General features: G+C 38.6%; 2 protein-coding genes across 2 annotated transcripts; both read left to right on the forward strand.

Moving 5' to 3' along the window:
• Positions 1-604: 604 nt before the first annotated feature.
• LOC106093421 (pickpocket protein 19-like) lies at positions 605-5,210 on the forward strand. Its single transcript, XM_059365756.1, has 6 exons — positions 605-807; positions 1,113-1,770; positions 1,840-1,989; positions 4,447-4,636; positions 4,693-4,938; positions 5,004-5,210. The coding sequence occupies exons 1-6, from the start codon at positions 605-607 to the stop codon at positions 5,198-5,200; spliced, it is 1,644 nt and encodes a 547-aa protein (XP_059221739.1). The 3' UTR covers positions 5,201-5,210.
• A 3,000-nt stretch (positions 5,211-8,210) lies between these two features.
• LOC106095668 (pickpocket protein 19-like) lies at positions 8,211-14,416 on the forward strand. The gene is made up of 6 exons (XM_059365757.1): positions 8,211-8,416; positions 8,571-9,225; positions 9,290-9,439; positions 13,582-13,771; positions 13,830-14,084; positions 14,147-14,416. Exons 1-6 carry the CDS (start codon positions 8,211-8,213, stop codon positions 14,335-14,337), a joined length of 1,647 nt encoding a protein of 548 aa, XP_059221740.1. The 3' UTR covers positions 14,338-14,416.
• The last annotated feature ends 654 nt before the right edge of the window (positions 14,417-15,070 follow it).

Here is a 15,070-nt window from a genome sequence, read left to right on the forward strand (position 1 = left end):
GACATCCATGGCTGTATGGGACTCAAATTAACGGTATTTGGGAGTAGATAACGAATTTGACATTAACATTTCCGTTCAGGTCTCGGTGGCGCTTTTTCTCCTAAAAATACGTCAAATAGGTTCATTAACCCATAATGACAATATGGGACTCATATGAAAGATATTTAAGAATAGAAAACGATTTTGATATCCAATATTTTGGAGCCAAGTGTTTCGAGATACACGCTAAAGCACATTTCTTTTATTTTTTAAACTTAGAATTCCAATTCATTTGAATGATTTAAGACCATTTAGTTGTTAAAGAAAGGTTGGCAGAAAATTGTCCACTCTTACTGTTTACTTAAACAACATAACGACATTAGCCATTGCTGTCATTAAAACCTGTTTATTGTCATTTGCTAATGCCATGGCTTATCGCGAATGGCAGGTAACAAATCGTAGTCACACTATGCGTAGCAATTAAAAAGGGAACTGCCATTTGCCAATTTCATTGGTCAGAAGTTTAGCAGTTGTTCGGAGGCAATTAACAAGTTCTTGTGGACTTTTTCATTAAAATCGCAACAAAATGCGTGAGAAATTGTAAATTTCCATAACCTCAAGAATTATGATTCACAAAAAATATTGGGATCTTAAAGTCAGTACTACAAAGATTCCCCAGGAGAAGCCTGTTAATATGCCAAGAATTAGAAGGCCTAAGAAGAGTACTTGGAATCGGTTTGTTCATGGTATATGGGATGATGTAGTTCGTATCACAACAGTACATGGAGTGCCGGGAATTTTTCAAAGAAATTCAACAAGAATTGAGAGGTAAGGTTGGCCATGAAATGAATAGCCTAAATTTCATAACAGATACCACTCAAAGGTTTCAAAACTATCACACATTAAAGTTTACGATTATAATCCTTAAAATTTGAATACTTCTGAAAGAATAAAAAGAGGACGGAAAAATTTGTGGACTCCACCAGAAAATTAAAATGTCATGACAAATACTTCAAAAATTCAAATTTTGATGATAAACCCAGAGATAAAAATTCTGTACAATCTTTTTGTTCTTACATTTCTAGGGGTATTTAAATTTTGCTAATCCATTTCATTTTCTTGTTGCCCCTTAGATATCTCTTGGCTCTTGGTCTGCTGGTGGCCATTTATATTTTGAGTCTTACCACTTGGAATATTTTCTACATTTATCGCCATAAACCAATGCGCACTGTCATTGCCGAGTTAAATGCTCCCATTTATAGATTTTCCTTTCCCGAGGTCAATATCTGTAATCGTCATCACTTCAATTGGCAACGCTACCAAGAAGCTAAAGAGAGATTTCTGCGACCCGAACATTTAACACCCAAGTATGAGGCACTCTTTAGAGAGGTGCTTGAAAGCTATGATACCTATCACTATGGTCGTTTCAAAGTATTTAAAACTATCGCCCAGAACTATAGTCTACAAGAGCTGCATGAACTGGACTATGTAAATTTTACCCAAGTGGCAGAGGTTATGGCTTGGAGATGTTACGAAATGTTTTCGGATTGTACTTGGCGTAATCACACCTTCGATTGCTGTGAACTATTCGAACCACGCCGATCACAAACGGGTCAATGTTTGTCATTTAATTCAGTGGAAACGGAAGAAGGTGCCATGAAACGTCAGAAGGATCCTTACTATCCACGACATACATTGGGGAGGGGCATAAAAAATGGTCTCACCTTAAGAGTGCACATAAGAAATGGATGGCATTCACCAAGAAGCTTGATGAGCTACAAGGGTATATTGGTGGGTATAGCCAAGAAACCAATCTGAGCTGTCTCTGATTTTTTGAGAGCTGTGAATTTTCTCTTACAGTTTATGTTGGTCGAGCCCGATGTTTGGTCTTATTGGCATCGCAAAATACCCACAAACTCTAGGGTATTTATTTCGATTGCAGCTCGTTTGACTGTATTCAACCAAAACACTCGACAATATTCACCAGCCTTAAGAAATTGCGTCTTTGAGGTAAAAAAGTAAATGTATATAGGAAATTTATATAAACACAGGAAAACTCATTTTCTATTAATTACAATTATTTTATTTTAGTGAAATTTTATTCTTAACTTATATACCAGCATAGGATGGGGGTATACTAATTTCGTCATTCTGTTTGTAACTCCTCAACATATTCGTCTAAGACCCCATAAAGTATATATATTCTTGATTGTCGAGACATTTTAAATCGATCAAGCCTTGTCCGTCTCTCGAAAACACGCTAACTTTCGAAGGTGTAAGTCAACAGCTTGAACTTTTGCACTAATACTTTTCGTTAGTGTAGGTCGGTTGGGTTTGTAATGGGCAATATCGGTGCATGTTTTGATACAGCTGCCATATAAACCGATTTTGAATCTTGATTTCTTGAGCTTCTAGAGGGCGCAATTCCTCTCCGTTTTGGCTGAAATTTTTAATGATATGTTCTGTTATAATATCCACCAACTGCGGTAATTGTGGTTGAAATCGATTCATAACCTGATATAGCTGTCATATAAACCTATCTTGGATCTTGATTTCTTGAGCCTCTAGGGAGCGCAATCCATCTGTCCATAACCTGGTACAGCTGCCATATAAACCGATTTGGTGTCTTGATTTCTTCAGCCACTAGAAGGCGCAATTCTTATCCGTTTTGGCTGAAATTGTGCATGAAATGATCCATTATGATTTCCACCAACTGTGCTAATTTTGGTTGATATCGGTCCATAAACTGATATAGCTATCATATAAACTTATATGGGACCTTGATTTCTTGAGCCTCTAAGGGCACAAATTTCTATCCAATTCGGCTGAAATTTTGCACGACGTGTTCTATTTTGACTTCTAACAACTGTGCTAAGTATGGTTAAAATCGGTCCATAACCTGATATAGCTGTCGTATAAAGCGATCTTGAGTCTTGACTACTTGAACCTCTAGAGGTCGCAATTATTAGCTGAAATATTGTGCAATGGCTTCTCTCATGACCCTCAACATACATGTCAATTATCAATTATGGTATGAATCAATCTATAGGCTGATACCGCCCCTATATAAACCGATCTCCCGATTATACTTCCTAGGTCCATTAAAGGCGCATTTTTTATTCGAATTGCCTGAAACTTTTTCCAATGACTTCTACCATGCTCCCCAATATTCAATTGAATAATGTTCAGAGTTGGACCATACCTTGATATTATAGCTCCAATATCATAGCAATTCTTTTCTTTTATCCTAGGTTTGCCAAAAAAGAGATACTAGGAAAAGATCTTGACAAATGCGATCCGTGGTGGAGGGTATATACAATTCGACCCGGCGGAACTCAGCACATTTTTATTTGTTACTTTGTTTTAAGCCTCATTATTTTTATACCCACCTCCATAGGATAGGGGGTTTATTCATTTAGACATTCTTTTAGCCGCATTTTTATACCCACCACCGAAAGATGGAGGTATATTAATTTTGCTATTCCGTTTCCGACCCTATAAAGTATATATATTCTTGATCAGCGTAAAAATCTAAGACGATCTAGCCATGTCCGTCCCTATGTCTGTTGAAATCACGTTACAGTCTTTAAAAAAAGAGATATTGAGCTGAAACTTTGCTCAGATTCTTTTCTAGTCTATAAGCAGGTTAAGTTCGAAGATGGGCTACATCGGACTATATCTTGATATAGCCCCCATATAGACCGATACGCCGATTTAGGGTCTTAGGCCCATAAAAGCCACATTTATTATCCGATTTTGCTAAGATTTTGGACAGTCAGTTGTCTTAGGCCCTTCGACATCCTACTTTAATTTGGCTCAAATCGGTCTAGATTTGGATATAGCCGCCATATAGACCGATCCTCCGGATTAGGGTCTTAGGCCCATAAAAGCCATATTTATTATCCGATTTTGCTGAAATTTTGGACAGTGCTTTGTGTAAGGCTCTTCGACATTTTGCAGCAACTTGGGCCAAATCGGCCCAGTTTTGTATATAGCTGCCAGGCAGACCGATATCTCGCCGATTTGGCTGAAACTTAGCATGTTGTGTTCTGTTATGACTGTGCCATGAACGGTCCAAATCGGTCTATAACCTGATATAGCTCTCATATAAACCCATTTCCCGATGTGACTTTTTGAGTCCTTACAACCCGCAATTTTTGTCCGATTTGGCTGAAATTTTGCACATCACTCTATAACCTGATATAGCTCCCATGTAAATCGGTCTCTCGATCATCCTTGTTCGGTTCATAGAAGCTTTAATGTTTGCTGGTTTGACTAAAGTTTGGTATGAAGAATAATATTATTCTCTTCAACTAAAATTATTTTGTGTAAATTTTTATCAGAATCCTTGGTGGTGGGTAACATAGATTCGGCCCGGCCGAACTTATCACACTTATACTTGTTTTTTTTTTTCGTTTTCTAACGCAATGAGCTTTTATTTTATTTTGTTTTATTTCGTTTGTACAGGATGAATCAACCTCCACTCACTTCAGAACCTTGGAGGGTCATGAATACCGATTTGAAAATTGCTACTCCGAGTGTGAACAGGAGTACTTAATGGAATTCTGCAATTGCAGTGTGGATATGTTTTTTCCACCATCGATAAGATATCCTCCTTGTCGCCTATCGGATTTTCCTTGTCTCTTCAAATATAGAGGTGAGTCTTGCAAAACTACATGCCTTAAGGTGCTATAAATTTTCATTTGTAAATAGATGAGCTGAAAAATTTTCAGAGGATTGGTGAAGAAGATTATGTGGGTACCGCCATTACTGGCATGATATGTCCTTGTTTTTTCGATTGCACCTCATTGAGCTATCATGTGGATTACCGTGTTGAACATATACCGGAAAAATTTATTGATCCCAATGATACAGGGCTGGAGGTTTCCGTATATTTTTTGTGGGACACTGCAACAATATATGAGACTTCGGCTGTTTATACTGTGGTGGACTTGATGGGTGATTTTGTTTTTTTCTTTTTTTGAAAAGTAGAATATTTTTAAAATTTTGTTTTTAAATTTCAGCTTCTATAGGAGGCCTGGCCGGTTTGTGTATTGGCTGTTCTTTGGTGGGCATAACGGAGTTGTGGTATTTCTTATTCGTCGATATGCCCAAACGAGCCTTAAGGGCTACATTATCTGTTAAATGGTTTAGGCCAAGAGTTGTTAGCCCCGAAGTGAGGAAATTGTTTGTGAAACGAAAACCATTGCCATATCAGTAAACTAATAAAAAAAAAAAAAAAACTAGTTTTAACTCTGGAAGAAATTGTAATAAACAATTAAAGGAGTGCCAAGTTCAGCCGGGCCAAATTGAATAAGAATTGCGCCCTCTATTGGCTTAAGAAAAATCAAGATCCCAGATCGGTTTATATGACAGCTATATCAGGTTAGGGACCGATTTGAACCATACACAGCACAGTGGTTGGAAGTTATAATAAAACGCTACATACAGAATTTTAGCTAAATCGGATAAGAATTGCGCCCTCTAGATGCTCAAAAAGTCAAGACCGCAGATCGGTTTATATGAAAGGTTATGAACCGATTTGAATCATACTTAGCACAGTTGTTGGAAATCATATCAAAACACTTAATGACAAATTTCAGCCAAATCGGATAAGAATTGCGCCCTCTATTGGCTCAAGAAATCAAGATCCCAGATCGGTTTATATGACAGCTATATCAGGTTATGGGCTGATATAAACCATACTGAGCGCAGTTGTTGGAAGTTATAATAAAACACTAAATGCAAAATTTCAGCCAAATCGGATAAGAATTGCGCCCTCTAGATGCTCAAGAAGTCTAGATCCCAGATCGGTTTATATGGCAGCTATATGAAAACATAGGCCGATTTACTGATCTATAAATTCAATTTGTGTTTGTTTGTTTGTCGGTTTGTTTTTCACAGATTGTGTAGGTTAATCTGGAGGGAAACATAGGCTATACAATTTTTTAATATCGGAAGGGGGCGGACCCTTCCCCTTACCTTAAAAGTACCACCTAAAAATTAAAGTGGACCGATCGGGACAACATGGGATTCAAATACAAGGTATTCAAGAGTTAAGTACGAATTTCATAATAAAAGTTGGGTCCAAGTACCTGGCAGGCCACTCCAGCCCCAAAACCCCTTAAAATAGGTTTATTTGACGATCATGTCAATATGGGACTCAAATGAAACGTATTCGGGAGTAGATTACCAATAAGGTCAGGAATTAGGAATAGGCTTTAGAATTTATTGATATCAGAAGGGGTGGACCCTCCAGGGTTACCCCCAAAAACACCACCCCAAATAAAAAGTGGACCGATAAGGACAATATGGGTATCAAATGTAAAGTATGCGGGAGTAGATAACGAATCTGGCAAACCAATTCATGTCAAAGTATAGGGGGTCACCCCACCCCCACAAAAACACCCAAAATGGTCAGATTAGTCAATCACGGATATATGGGACTCGGTTTGTTGGTTCCGTATAGACTCAAAAAACGGCATAATCGATTTTCTCGAAATGTCCGCATATTGTTTAGGTTGATCTAGAAGGAAATATGGGCTACATAGTTTTTCGATATCGAATGGGGGACGGACCCTCCCCCTTATGCACCACCAAAAATCAAAAGTGGACCGATCGAGACAATTTAGGTATCAAAAGAAAAGGTATTGGAGAGTAGAATACGAATATGGCATTAAAATTTGAGTCTAAGTTGCCATCGGGACGCCCCAACCCCAAATTTCCCCAAAACAGACATATTGGACCTTCACGTTAATATGGGGCTCAAATGAAAGGTATTCGGGAGTAGATTTCGAATCTGGCATACAAAATCAGATCGAAGTACGGGGGGTCACGTCACCCCTTAAAAACGTTATAAAACCCATTATGACAATATAAGACTTGGCTGAACTGATTTTTTTTTTTTAATTTTCATAAATAATTTTTAAATATCGGATGGAGGCGGACCCCTCCCCTTACCCCAAAAACGCCACCCATATTCGAAAGTAGTCCGATGAGTACAATCAGGGTATCAAATGAAAGGTTTTGGAGACCAAAAAACGAATATGGTATTAAAATGTGTATCCAAGTACCCAGCGGGCCGCCCCAACCTCAAAACTCTTCTAAACAGATATATTCGAAGTTCATGTTAATATGGAACTCAAATGAAAAGTATTCGGCAGTAGATTACAAATATGGCATAAAACATTAGCTCCTAGTAATGGGAGGTCGTCCACCCCCGAATACACCAAATGGGCATATTAGTCGACCATGGTAATATGGGACTCAAATGAAAGGTATTTGGGAGTAGATTACAAAATTGACATTAAAATTTGGGTTCCTCCTAAAGATACGTTAAATGGGTTAATTGACAATATGGGACTCAAGTGAGAGGTATTTGAGAGAAGACAACGAATTTGATATCCTATTTTGGAGCCAATTGTTTTGGGGTACGCCCTAAGGCACCCCCTTAACTGAACTTCATTTCCTTCCACCTATGGCAATATGGAGCTCTAATCAACGGTAGTTGGGAATAAAGAAGAAATTTGAAATCTATTTTCAGTGCAAAGTGCCGGTGGCCGCTCCAGCCCCAAAACACCCTCCAAACGGTTCATATTTACCGACCATGGCAATATGGGGCTCGAGTTAAAGAAGGCGCAGCGGAGCGGGCCAGCTTTACGGTATAGCTTTACTCCTTCGAAGGTTAGCGTGCTTTGGACAGACGGACGGACAGCCATGGCTAGATCGACTAGAAATGTCATGACGATCAAGAATATACATATTTTATGGGGTTTTAGACGGGTATTTCGAGGTGTTACAAACGGAATGACGAAATTAGTATACCCCCATCCCATGGTAGAGGGTATACAAATTTGGTTTAAATTTTGGAAGGGTTTTTAATTTTGAACCAAACTTCGTACGAAAAGGGACGAAAATTTAATCTTTTCGAAAAATTTATCAAATTTGGGACATTCAGTCAAACATTTAATAGATCTGTTAGTTTAAGTTGCATTGTGTTGTAAACTCTCTTGTCTGCTTACATGTTATTTAGCATGACCAATGTCAGCTCCAGTCTTCAATTTAATTTTGGGCTACTTATTTTAAATACATATTAACAAATCACTGTAATCGTCAGATTCAGCATGGCACGTGACTTAAACTAAATTTTTTTTATTCGTCAACAAATCCCTTAGTTATCGACAGGCCATGCAAATTTAAAGTTGTGTTGTGGAGTGGAGTTTCTAAAAAAAATGTTAATAGCTGAAAATTATCGAACTGTTAGAAGGCAATCATCGAAATTATTAAATTTTAACAACATAGAGAAAAAACAGCGCGAGAGAGGGAAGACATATGGATGTGCTAAATTTTTAAATGGAATATTTAATGATGCCTCTCAAATTTCCACAGTGCATGGAAGCCGTATGATTTTTAACAAATCTACAAAAGGTTTTGAAAGGTAGGTCGGTTAACATCTGAAGCTCTAAGTGAGTTGGTAAAGGATTGCCACTACTATCTATCCATTGCACTTACGTAGGGTGGAGGAGTGCTGAACTTGTTGTTCTATTAACTTTTGATTGATATTCAAATCCTTTATTCCGTTTCTTCTCCAGATCCCTCTTCCTCGGCGCCTTTATTTTTGCCATTTTCCTATTGGCTGTTATAACCTTCAATATTTACTATATTTATCGCTATGAGCCTTTGAGCACCTGCATATCAGATTTGGCTTATCCTGTGTATAAAATTCCCTTTCCCGAAATAGCCATATGCAATCGAAATCGTCTTAACTGGCAGCGTTACAATGAGGCCAAAATTAAATTTCTAAAGCGAGAACACCGTACACCAGTGTATGAAGACTTGTTCAAGGAAGTGGTCAATGCCTATGATACTCTGCGTTTTGGAAGATTTAACAATTTTGAGAATCTCTACCACAACCATGCACCTCATCTGTTAAAGCAGCTCAATTATGTCAACCTTACCCAAGTGGTAGAACTAATGGCCTGGAAGTGTGATGAAATATTTTCGAATTGTTCTTGGCAAAATAGAACCTTAGATTGTTGTGATATATTCTCACGCAGACGCTCACAAAAAGGACAATGTCTCTCATTTAATACCATTGAATCCGAAGAGGGTGCCAGAAAACAAAAATTGGATCGATTTTATCCTTGGCATGGCATAGGCGGCCCAAGGAGTGGTTTGAATGTACGCATACACATTAGAGAGGGATGGCATTCACCTTTAAGCGAAGCTCATCATAAAGGAATTTTGGTGAATAACGAACCATAATCATCAGGAGTTGAACCTTAATTAGTGAAATTTGTTATATTTGCAGATTATGATGGTAGAGCCTAGCGTCTGGGCTTATATACATCACGATATACCCACCAATACCAGGGTATATGCGTCAATCAGAGCCTTTCTTCATGTGCATGATGAGAATACCCGCCGCTATTCAGCAGAAGTGAGAAATTGTATGTTTAGGGTAAGGATGCTATAAAGGAGAGATTAAAATGTTGCCATAGGATGGGGTGTTTACTAGACCGTTGCTATAAATAAGAATTTTTTTCCAAATAGAGAAACGCTTACCTATAAATATAATTCGAAATTTTATGACGGTCGATTTAAGAAAACCCGTGCTGACGCAATGTCCATATTTGGATGTAGTATTTTCTAAGGAAACCAGTTGTGGATTTTAGGTCCTAGCATAAGAAAGCACGTATTTGTGTGGAATTTATAGTTGAACCAACAACTGTACTTTGCAATCCGCCTGTCGCTTTCTTCTAATCAAGGTGAAGATTGCATTTATTACCAATCCCCCCCTCATTGCGCATACACTGATAGAGTCGATTTTTATACCCACCACCATAAGGTGGGGTATACTCATTTAATCATTCCATTTGTAGGTCAGGTAGGTAGAAAAACGGATGCAGATATTAATCCGCCCCATGCCACTATGGACATACACCTAAACCAGTAATCGGCTTGGTGTGCCCTCTAAAAACTATAAAGTAACCTCTCCAAAGAAAATTTTAAGTTAGGAATTCCGTGCTACTTACAATATCCTTAATTGTTTTCCATGCCACGTCCCTAAGTTGGTTCATGTCTGATATTGTGTCCCCACCTAAGTACCGGTATCTGTTGGACGCGAAAGTCGGGCAATGACAAAGGAAATGCTCCAACGTCTCATCATTTTCCCCGCATGCCCTACATATGCTATCACTTGCCGCACCGATTTTAAATAATCTGTAATAGCCTCCTCTTCTCACAATCTAGATCCCCCCATAGGATTTTCGCCGTCCTACCGACCGTTTCGCTGTTCCATAATGTTGCATGCGCATTTGTCGCCCACTCCCTTAACTCGGACTCGGTCGACCCGATAGGCTTCGGGTTAACCAAGTTTATTGACGGCAGTCCTCTGAGCTTCACCGCCAAATCGTCTGCCCTTACATTTCCCCTTACTCCGTTATGGCCCGGCACCCAAACGATGCGGATTTTCCCATCCTCAGAGAGGGCGTTAATCTCCTTCTTACGCTGCAAGACTGTTTGTGACCTTACCGTCCTGGTTGTTATTGCAATTTATGGCAATTTTACTGTCGGTAAAGATGTTCACAATCGACGTCCTCTCGTTAGCACCACACCACTTCAACTTCATGGTTCATCTCAGGTATCCGATCGGAAAGCTCTACCCTTCCTTCCAGGTTTCCAATTGTCGCCTCGATTATACCGCTATGGTATGAGCTGCTTCCACCCTTAATCCATTCTCCCATCGCCTTAGGTCTCCTGGCTGCAGTGGCTGCCTCACACTTAAACTGTATGTCAATGGGTCGGATATCTAGAATAGTCTCCAGTGCCCTGGTGGGCGTGGTCCTCATCGCTCCGCCTATGCCAAAACAACATGTTCTCTGAACCTGAACATACAACATTATGGTCCTTTTGTTGCACTTTTTCTCCATAGCAGTTCACCAAACTACTGAGGCGTAAGTAAGTATTGGTCGAATCACGCTCCTGTATAGCCAGTTTATTATCATAGGAGCCTACGGCCCGTCTACATAATGCCCAACATCTGTGAGCCTTTTCAGTACGCCCCTGAATGTGACACTTCCAATTCAGTTTCCTGTCCAAGATCACATATAAGTATTTGACCTTGTCAGATATAGAAATCGTCTTATTGAGGAAACGTGGTGTGTTAAATTGGCCCACATTCGTCTTCCTCGTGAACACGCTTATTTCAGTTTTCTCTGGGTTAACATTGATACCTCTAGATCCAGCCCAGTCATATGCCATATCTATTTGACTTCTTGAGCTTCTTCTTCTTGAAATTTGGAATAACTATGACTCCCAACATTCATGCCAAGTACGATCCTAGTCGGCCCATAAACAGATATCGCCCCTATATAAACAGATCCCCGGATATGACTTCTTCAGTTCTTAGGAGGGACTGTGGATCCATCTTGCAGAAACCAAACGTGTCTAACGTTCATTTCTTCGAGGCTTGAACACTCTTATTGAATGAATTCCAAGAAAAGAACGAATAAAGATATCTTATGGATTTTGTTCTGCATGTTGCAAATAAAAATGTCCTTAAAAAACAAAAAATAAATACTGGCCGAATTTTTTTTGACAAACTACCCAAAATGTCCATTTCAGCCAAATATGGTTTCCAAATGGCTTCCAAATCGCCATTTTTTTATTGGCTGTGGAAGATACAAATATTGTTTGGAGAAACAGATTTTTTGCATGAGTTGAGGGTAAAAACGAAATAAAAATAACCCTACGGGAAATGGGACAGGTCCCAAACCTATCGCGAGGTGACGAATTGCCACCATTCTAAGACCGTAGGATAGGTCCTGGGACAGTTCGAAAAGGATGAGTATACTTTGCAAGTATTTTTAAGGTATATAACATAAGTTAGCAAATATTTTTAACGAAAAAATAATTTTTAGCAATAATTAAGAATCATTAGTTATGACAATTGAAACTTTTCATTCTCTCTAGGATATGTCCCGTGACAGGAAACTATTTCTCCAGATTAGGACCGGTATATTTAGGGCAATTGACTACACATTTCCCGTAGGGAAGTGAAAGCGTGCTACTTTTGGCAGGGCCCAATTTTATATACCCTCCGCCATGGATCGCTATTTTTCGAGTTCTTTGCCCGGTATCTCTGTTTAGACAGATGGTAATGCCGTTGTACAAAGTTTTAGCCAAATTGTAAAAGAATTGCGCCCTCTAGAGGCTTAAGAAGTATAATCAGGAGATCGATTTATATGGAAGTATATCAGGTTATGAAGCCATTAAGATCATACTTGGCACATTTGTTGGAAGTCAAAGTAGAACACTTCTTGCAAAATATCAGCCAAATCGGATAAGAATTATGCCGTCTAGAGGCTCAAGATCCAAGATAGGTTTATATGGCAGCTATATCAAAAATGTCCATCTATATGGCCCATTTGTAATCCCAAATGTGAAAAATTTTATAATACCCTACACCTACCATATAAGTACAATGTGGGAGCTACATCCAATTCTGAACCAATTATGATAAACCTCGGCGGATAATTTCAGATGGGTTATTAAACAATCAAATTTCGAGCAAATAGGTTCAAGCTGTAATTACGACGGTTGACATATACCCAAAACCTGATGAACATATATATGGGAGCTATATCTAAATCTGAACCTATTGCGAACAAACTTCTCAAATATTGTGGTCATCGTCGAGGAAAGTGTTGTGCAAAATTTTGGCAAGAGTGGTCAATCGGGCGATATACATATATGACAGATATATCCAAATCTGGGCCGATTTCTTTGAATATTACCAGTTATGTCGAGAGTCATAAGAAAATCCTTCCTGCCAAATTTCGAGAGAATCAGATACAAATTAGCACTTTATTGCAATATTTTTTAAAATCGGACGAACATATATATGGGAGCTATATCGCAATCTGAACCAATTTGGAGCAAACTTCTCCGACATTGTGGCAATTGTCGAGGAAAACGTTGTGCAAAGTTTTTTTGGGGCGTTATATATATATATGAGAGCTATATCTAAATCTGAACCGATTTCCATGAACTTCACCAGTAATGCTGAGAGTCAAGAGAAAATCCTTCCTGCCAAATTTCGAGAGAACCGGTTAACAAGTGACTATTTTATTGCATTATTATTGCAAATCGGACGAATATATATTTGGGAGCTGTATCCAAATCTGATCCGATTTTTTCTAATTTCAATAGGCTTCGTCTCTAGGCCGAAAAACATTTCTGTACCAAATTTTGAGATGATCGGATGAAAACTGCGACCTGTACTTTGTACACAAATTAAGATGGACAGACGGACATAGCTTAATCGAATCAGAAAGTGATTCTAAGTCGACCGGTACGCTTATCAATGGGTCTTTTTCTCTTCCTTATGGGTGTTACAAACAAATGCACTAAGTTATAATACCCTGTACCACAGCAGTGGTGTAGCAACAAATTCTAAGAATTTTTGCTTAACAGTAGTATATAGACTCTATGGTGTAAAGTATTATAAAGTCGTCTACGCCCGATTTTTGCTTTTGCCTCTTTTTATTTACTTTTCTTCTTGTCTCTTTTTATTAACTTTTCTTCTTTCTTTCTGTTTAGGATGAACGTGATAGTGTCTACTTTAAGTCTCTAGCAGGCCGTGACTATATGTACGAGAATTGCCAATCACAATGTGAACAAGAGTATTTAGTGAAATTTTGCAATTGTACTGTGGATATGTTTTTCCCACCTGGCCAGAGATATAGGGCATGTCGTCTAACCGATTTACCCTGTCTATATCATCACAATGGTAGGTAGCACTCCTTATTACATCAAACTTTAAAAATGTTTATTCATATTCTAAAACCTTTACACAGATCGCTTGCAATATTTTCCTCAAATTGGTGAATTGGATTATGTTGAGAGTTCCGACAACGAACTGGGATGTCCTTGTCTCTTTAATTGTCGTTCCCTACATTACTATATGGATTTTCGCATTGAACACTTATCGCTGGACAATATCAATAGCAATGACACCGGTATTGATTTGTCTGTATTCTATCAGAGGAACTCGATAATGGTGTATGAGACCTCGGCCATATATCCCATAGAAAATTTAATGGGTTTGTGTTGCATTCAATCAAACGCTATGATAAATCCAATTTAAATTTGTCTTCAATTTCAGCATCTGTTGGTGGTCTGGCTGGCTTATTTATAGGCTTATCCTTGGTAGGTGTTACTGAAGTTCTATATTTTGGGTTATTCGATTTTATAAAACAAGGACTGCGCTACATAAGATTTCCCTGGCGATTTTCAACAAAGAGAGATAAGCCCAAGGTTAAAAGAATTCTTGTACGACGATCTTTGGAGGGATAAATATTGTTACAAAATTACAAGTTTTGTTTTTCCAAACTTAAAGTTTTTAGCATGTTCTTGTAATAACTTTAATTGTATTTTTTTTTTATCAGAAACTTGCAAATATATATGCCTTATGTAACATTCTATTCATGTAGGATGAAATCAAATCATTAGAAAATTTAAAATATCTTCTTATATATATATAACTAGCTGGACAGGGCCCGCTCCGCTGCGCCTTCTTTAACTCTCTAATATCTATTTAGGGTGGGGACACTTCGCCCTGAATGTGGATATCGTGCTACTGTAGCCAGTGTCTGCCTATGACGCTGAACGCCTGAGTTCGAATCATTGCGGAACTTCGGACAACATTTAAAGCGGCGGTTATCAACTCTTAATGCTGGCGACATTTGCGAGTTACCATACCATGCATGGTCACATAAAAAATTCTCCCCAAATTCTCCCTGCGGTGTACCGCAATGCGACACCTCTCGTAAACAGTCGCATTGCGGCACACCACTCCAAATAGCTTTTATATCATAGGGAGTTATTTTGGGGTGGGGCGGCTCCCCAAACACATGGCTCCATAATGTCGTGATTGGTCTATATATCCATTTGGCTGTCCACGCGGCACCCGTCCCTAACAATAGAAACCATGCAAAAAATTTCGAACTAATCGCATTACCATTCTCCGAGATCTGGTATTTTTTTTAGGGTAATAAGAAGTGCTTTTTAGGGGAAACATTTCAACTCA

The sequence above is a fragment of the Stomoxys calcitrans genome, chromosome 3, assembly GCF_963082655.1.
Source record: "Stomoxys calcitrans chromosome 3, idStoCalc2.1, whole genome shotgun sequence".
NCBI lineage: Eukaryota > Metazoa > Arthropoda > Insecta > Diptera > Muscidae > Stomoxys > Stomoxys calcitrans.

What these genes read in the sequence shown, in the direction of transcription:
- LOC106093421 (XM_059365756.1), top strand. Translation starts at nt 605, where the DNA reads ATGATTCACAAAAAATATTGGGATCTTAAAGTCAGTACTACAAAGATT. An exon ending in AATTCAACAAGAATTGAGAG is followed by an intron (nt 808 to 1,112) that starts GTAAGGTTGGCC and finishes GTTGCCCCTTAG; the next exon opens with ATATCTCTTGGCTCTTGGTC. An exon ending in TTGTCTCTTCAAATATAGAG is followed by an intron (nt 4,637 to 4,692) that starts GTGAGTCTTGCA and finishes ATTTGTAAATAG; the next exon opens with ATGAGCTGAAAAATTTTCAG.
- LOC106095668 (XM_059365757.1), top strand. Translation starts at nt 8,211, where the DNA reads ATGTTAATAGCTGAAAATTATCGAACTGTTAGAAGGCAATCATCGAAA. An exon ending in TCTACAAAAGGTTTTGAAAG is followed by an intron (nt 8,417 to 8,570) that starts GTAGGTCGGTTA and finishes TTTCTTCTCCAG; the next exon opens with ATCCCTCTTCCTCGGCGCCT. An exon ending in CTCATCATAAAGGAATTTTG is followed by an intron (nt 9,226 to 9,289) that starts GTGAATAACGAA and finishes TTATATTTGCAG; the next exon opens with ATTATGATGGTAGAGCCTAG.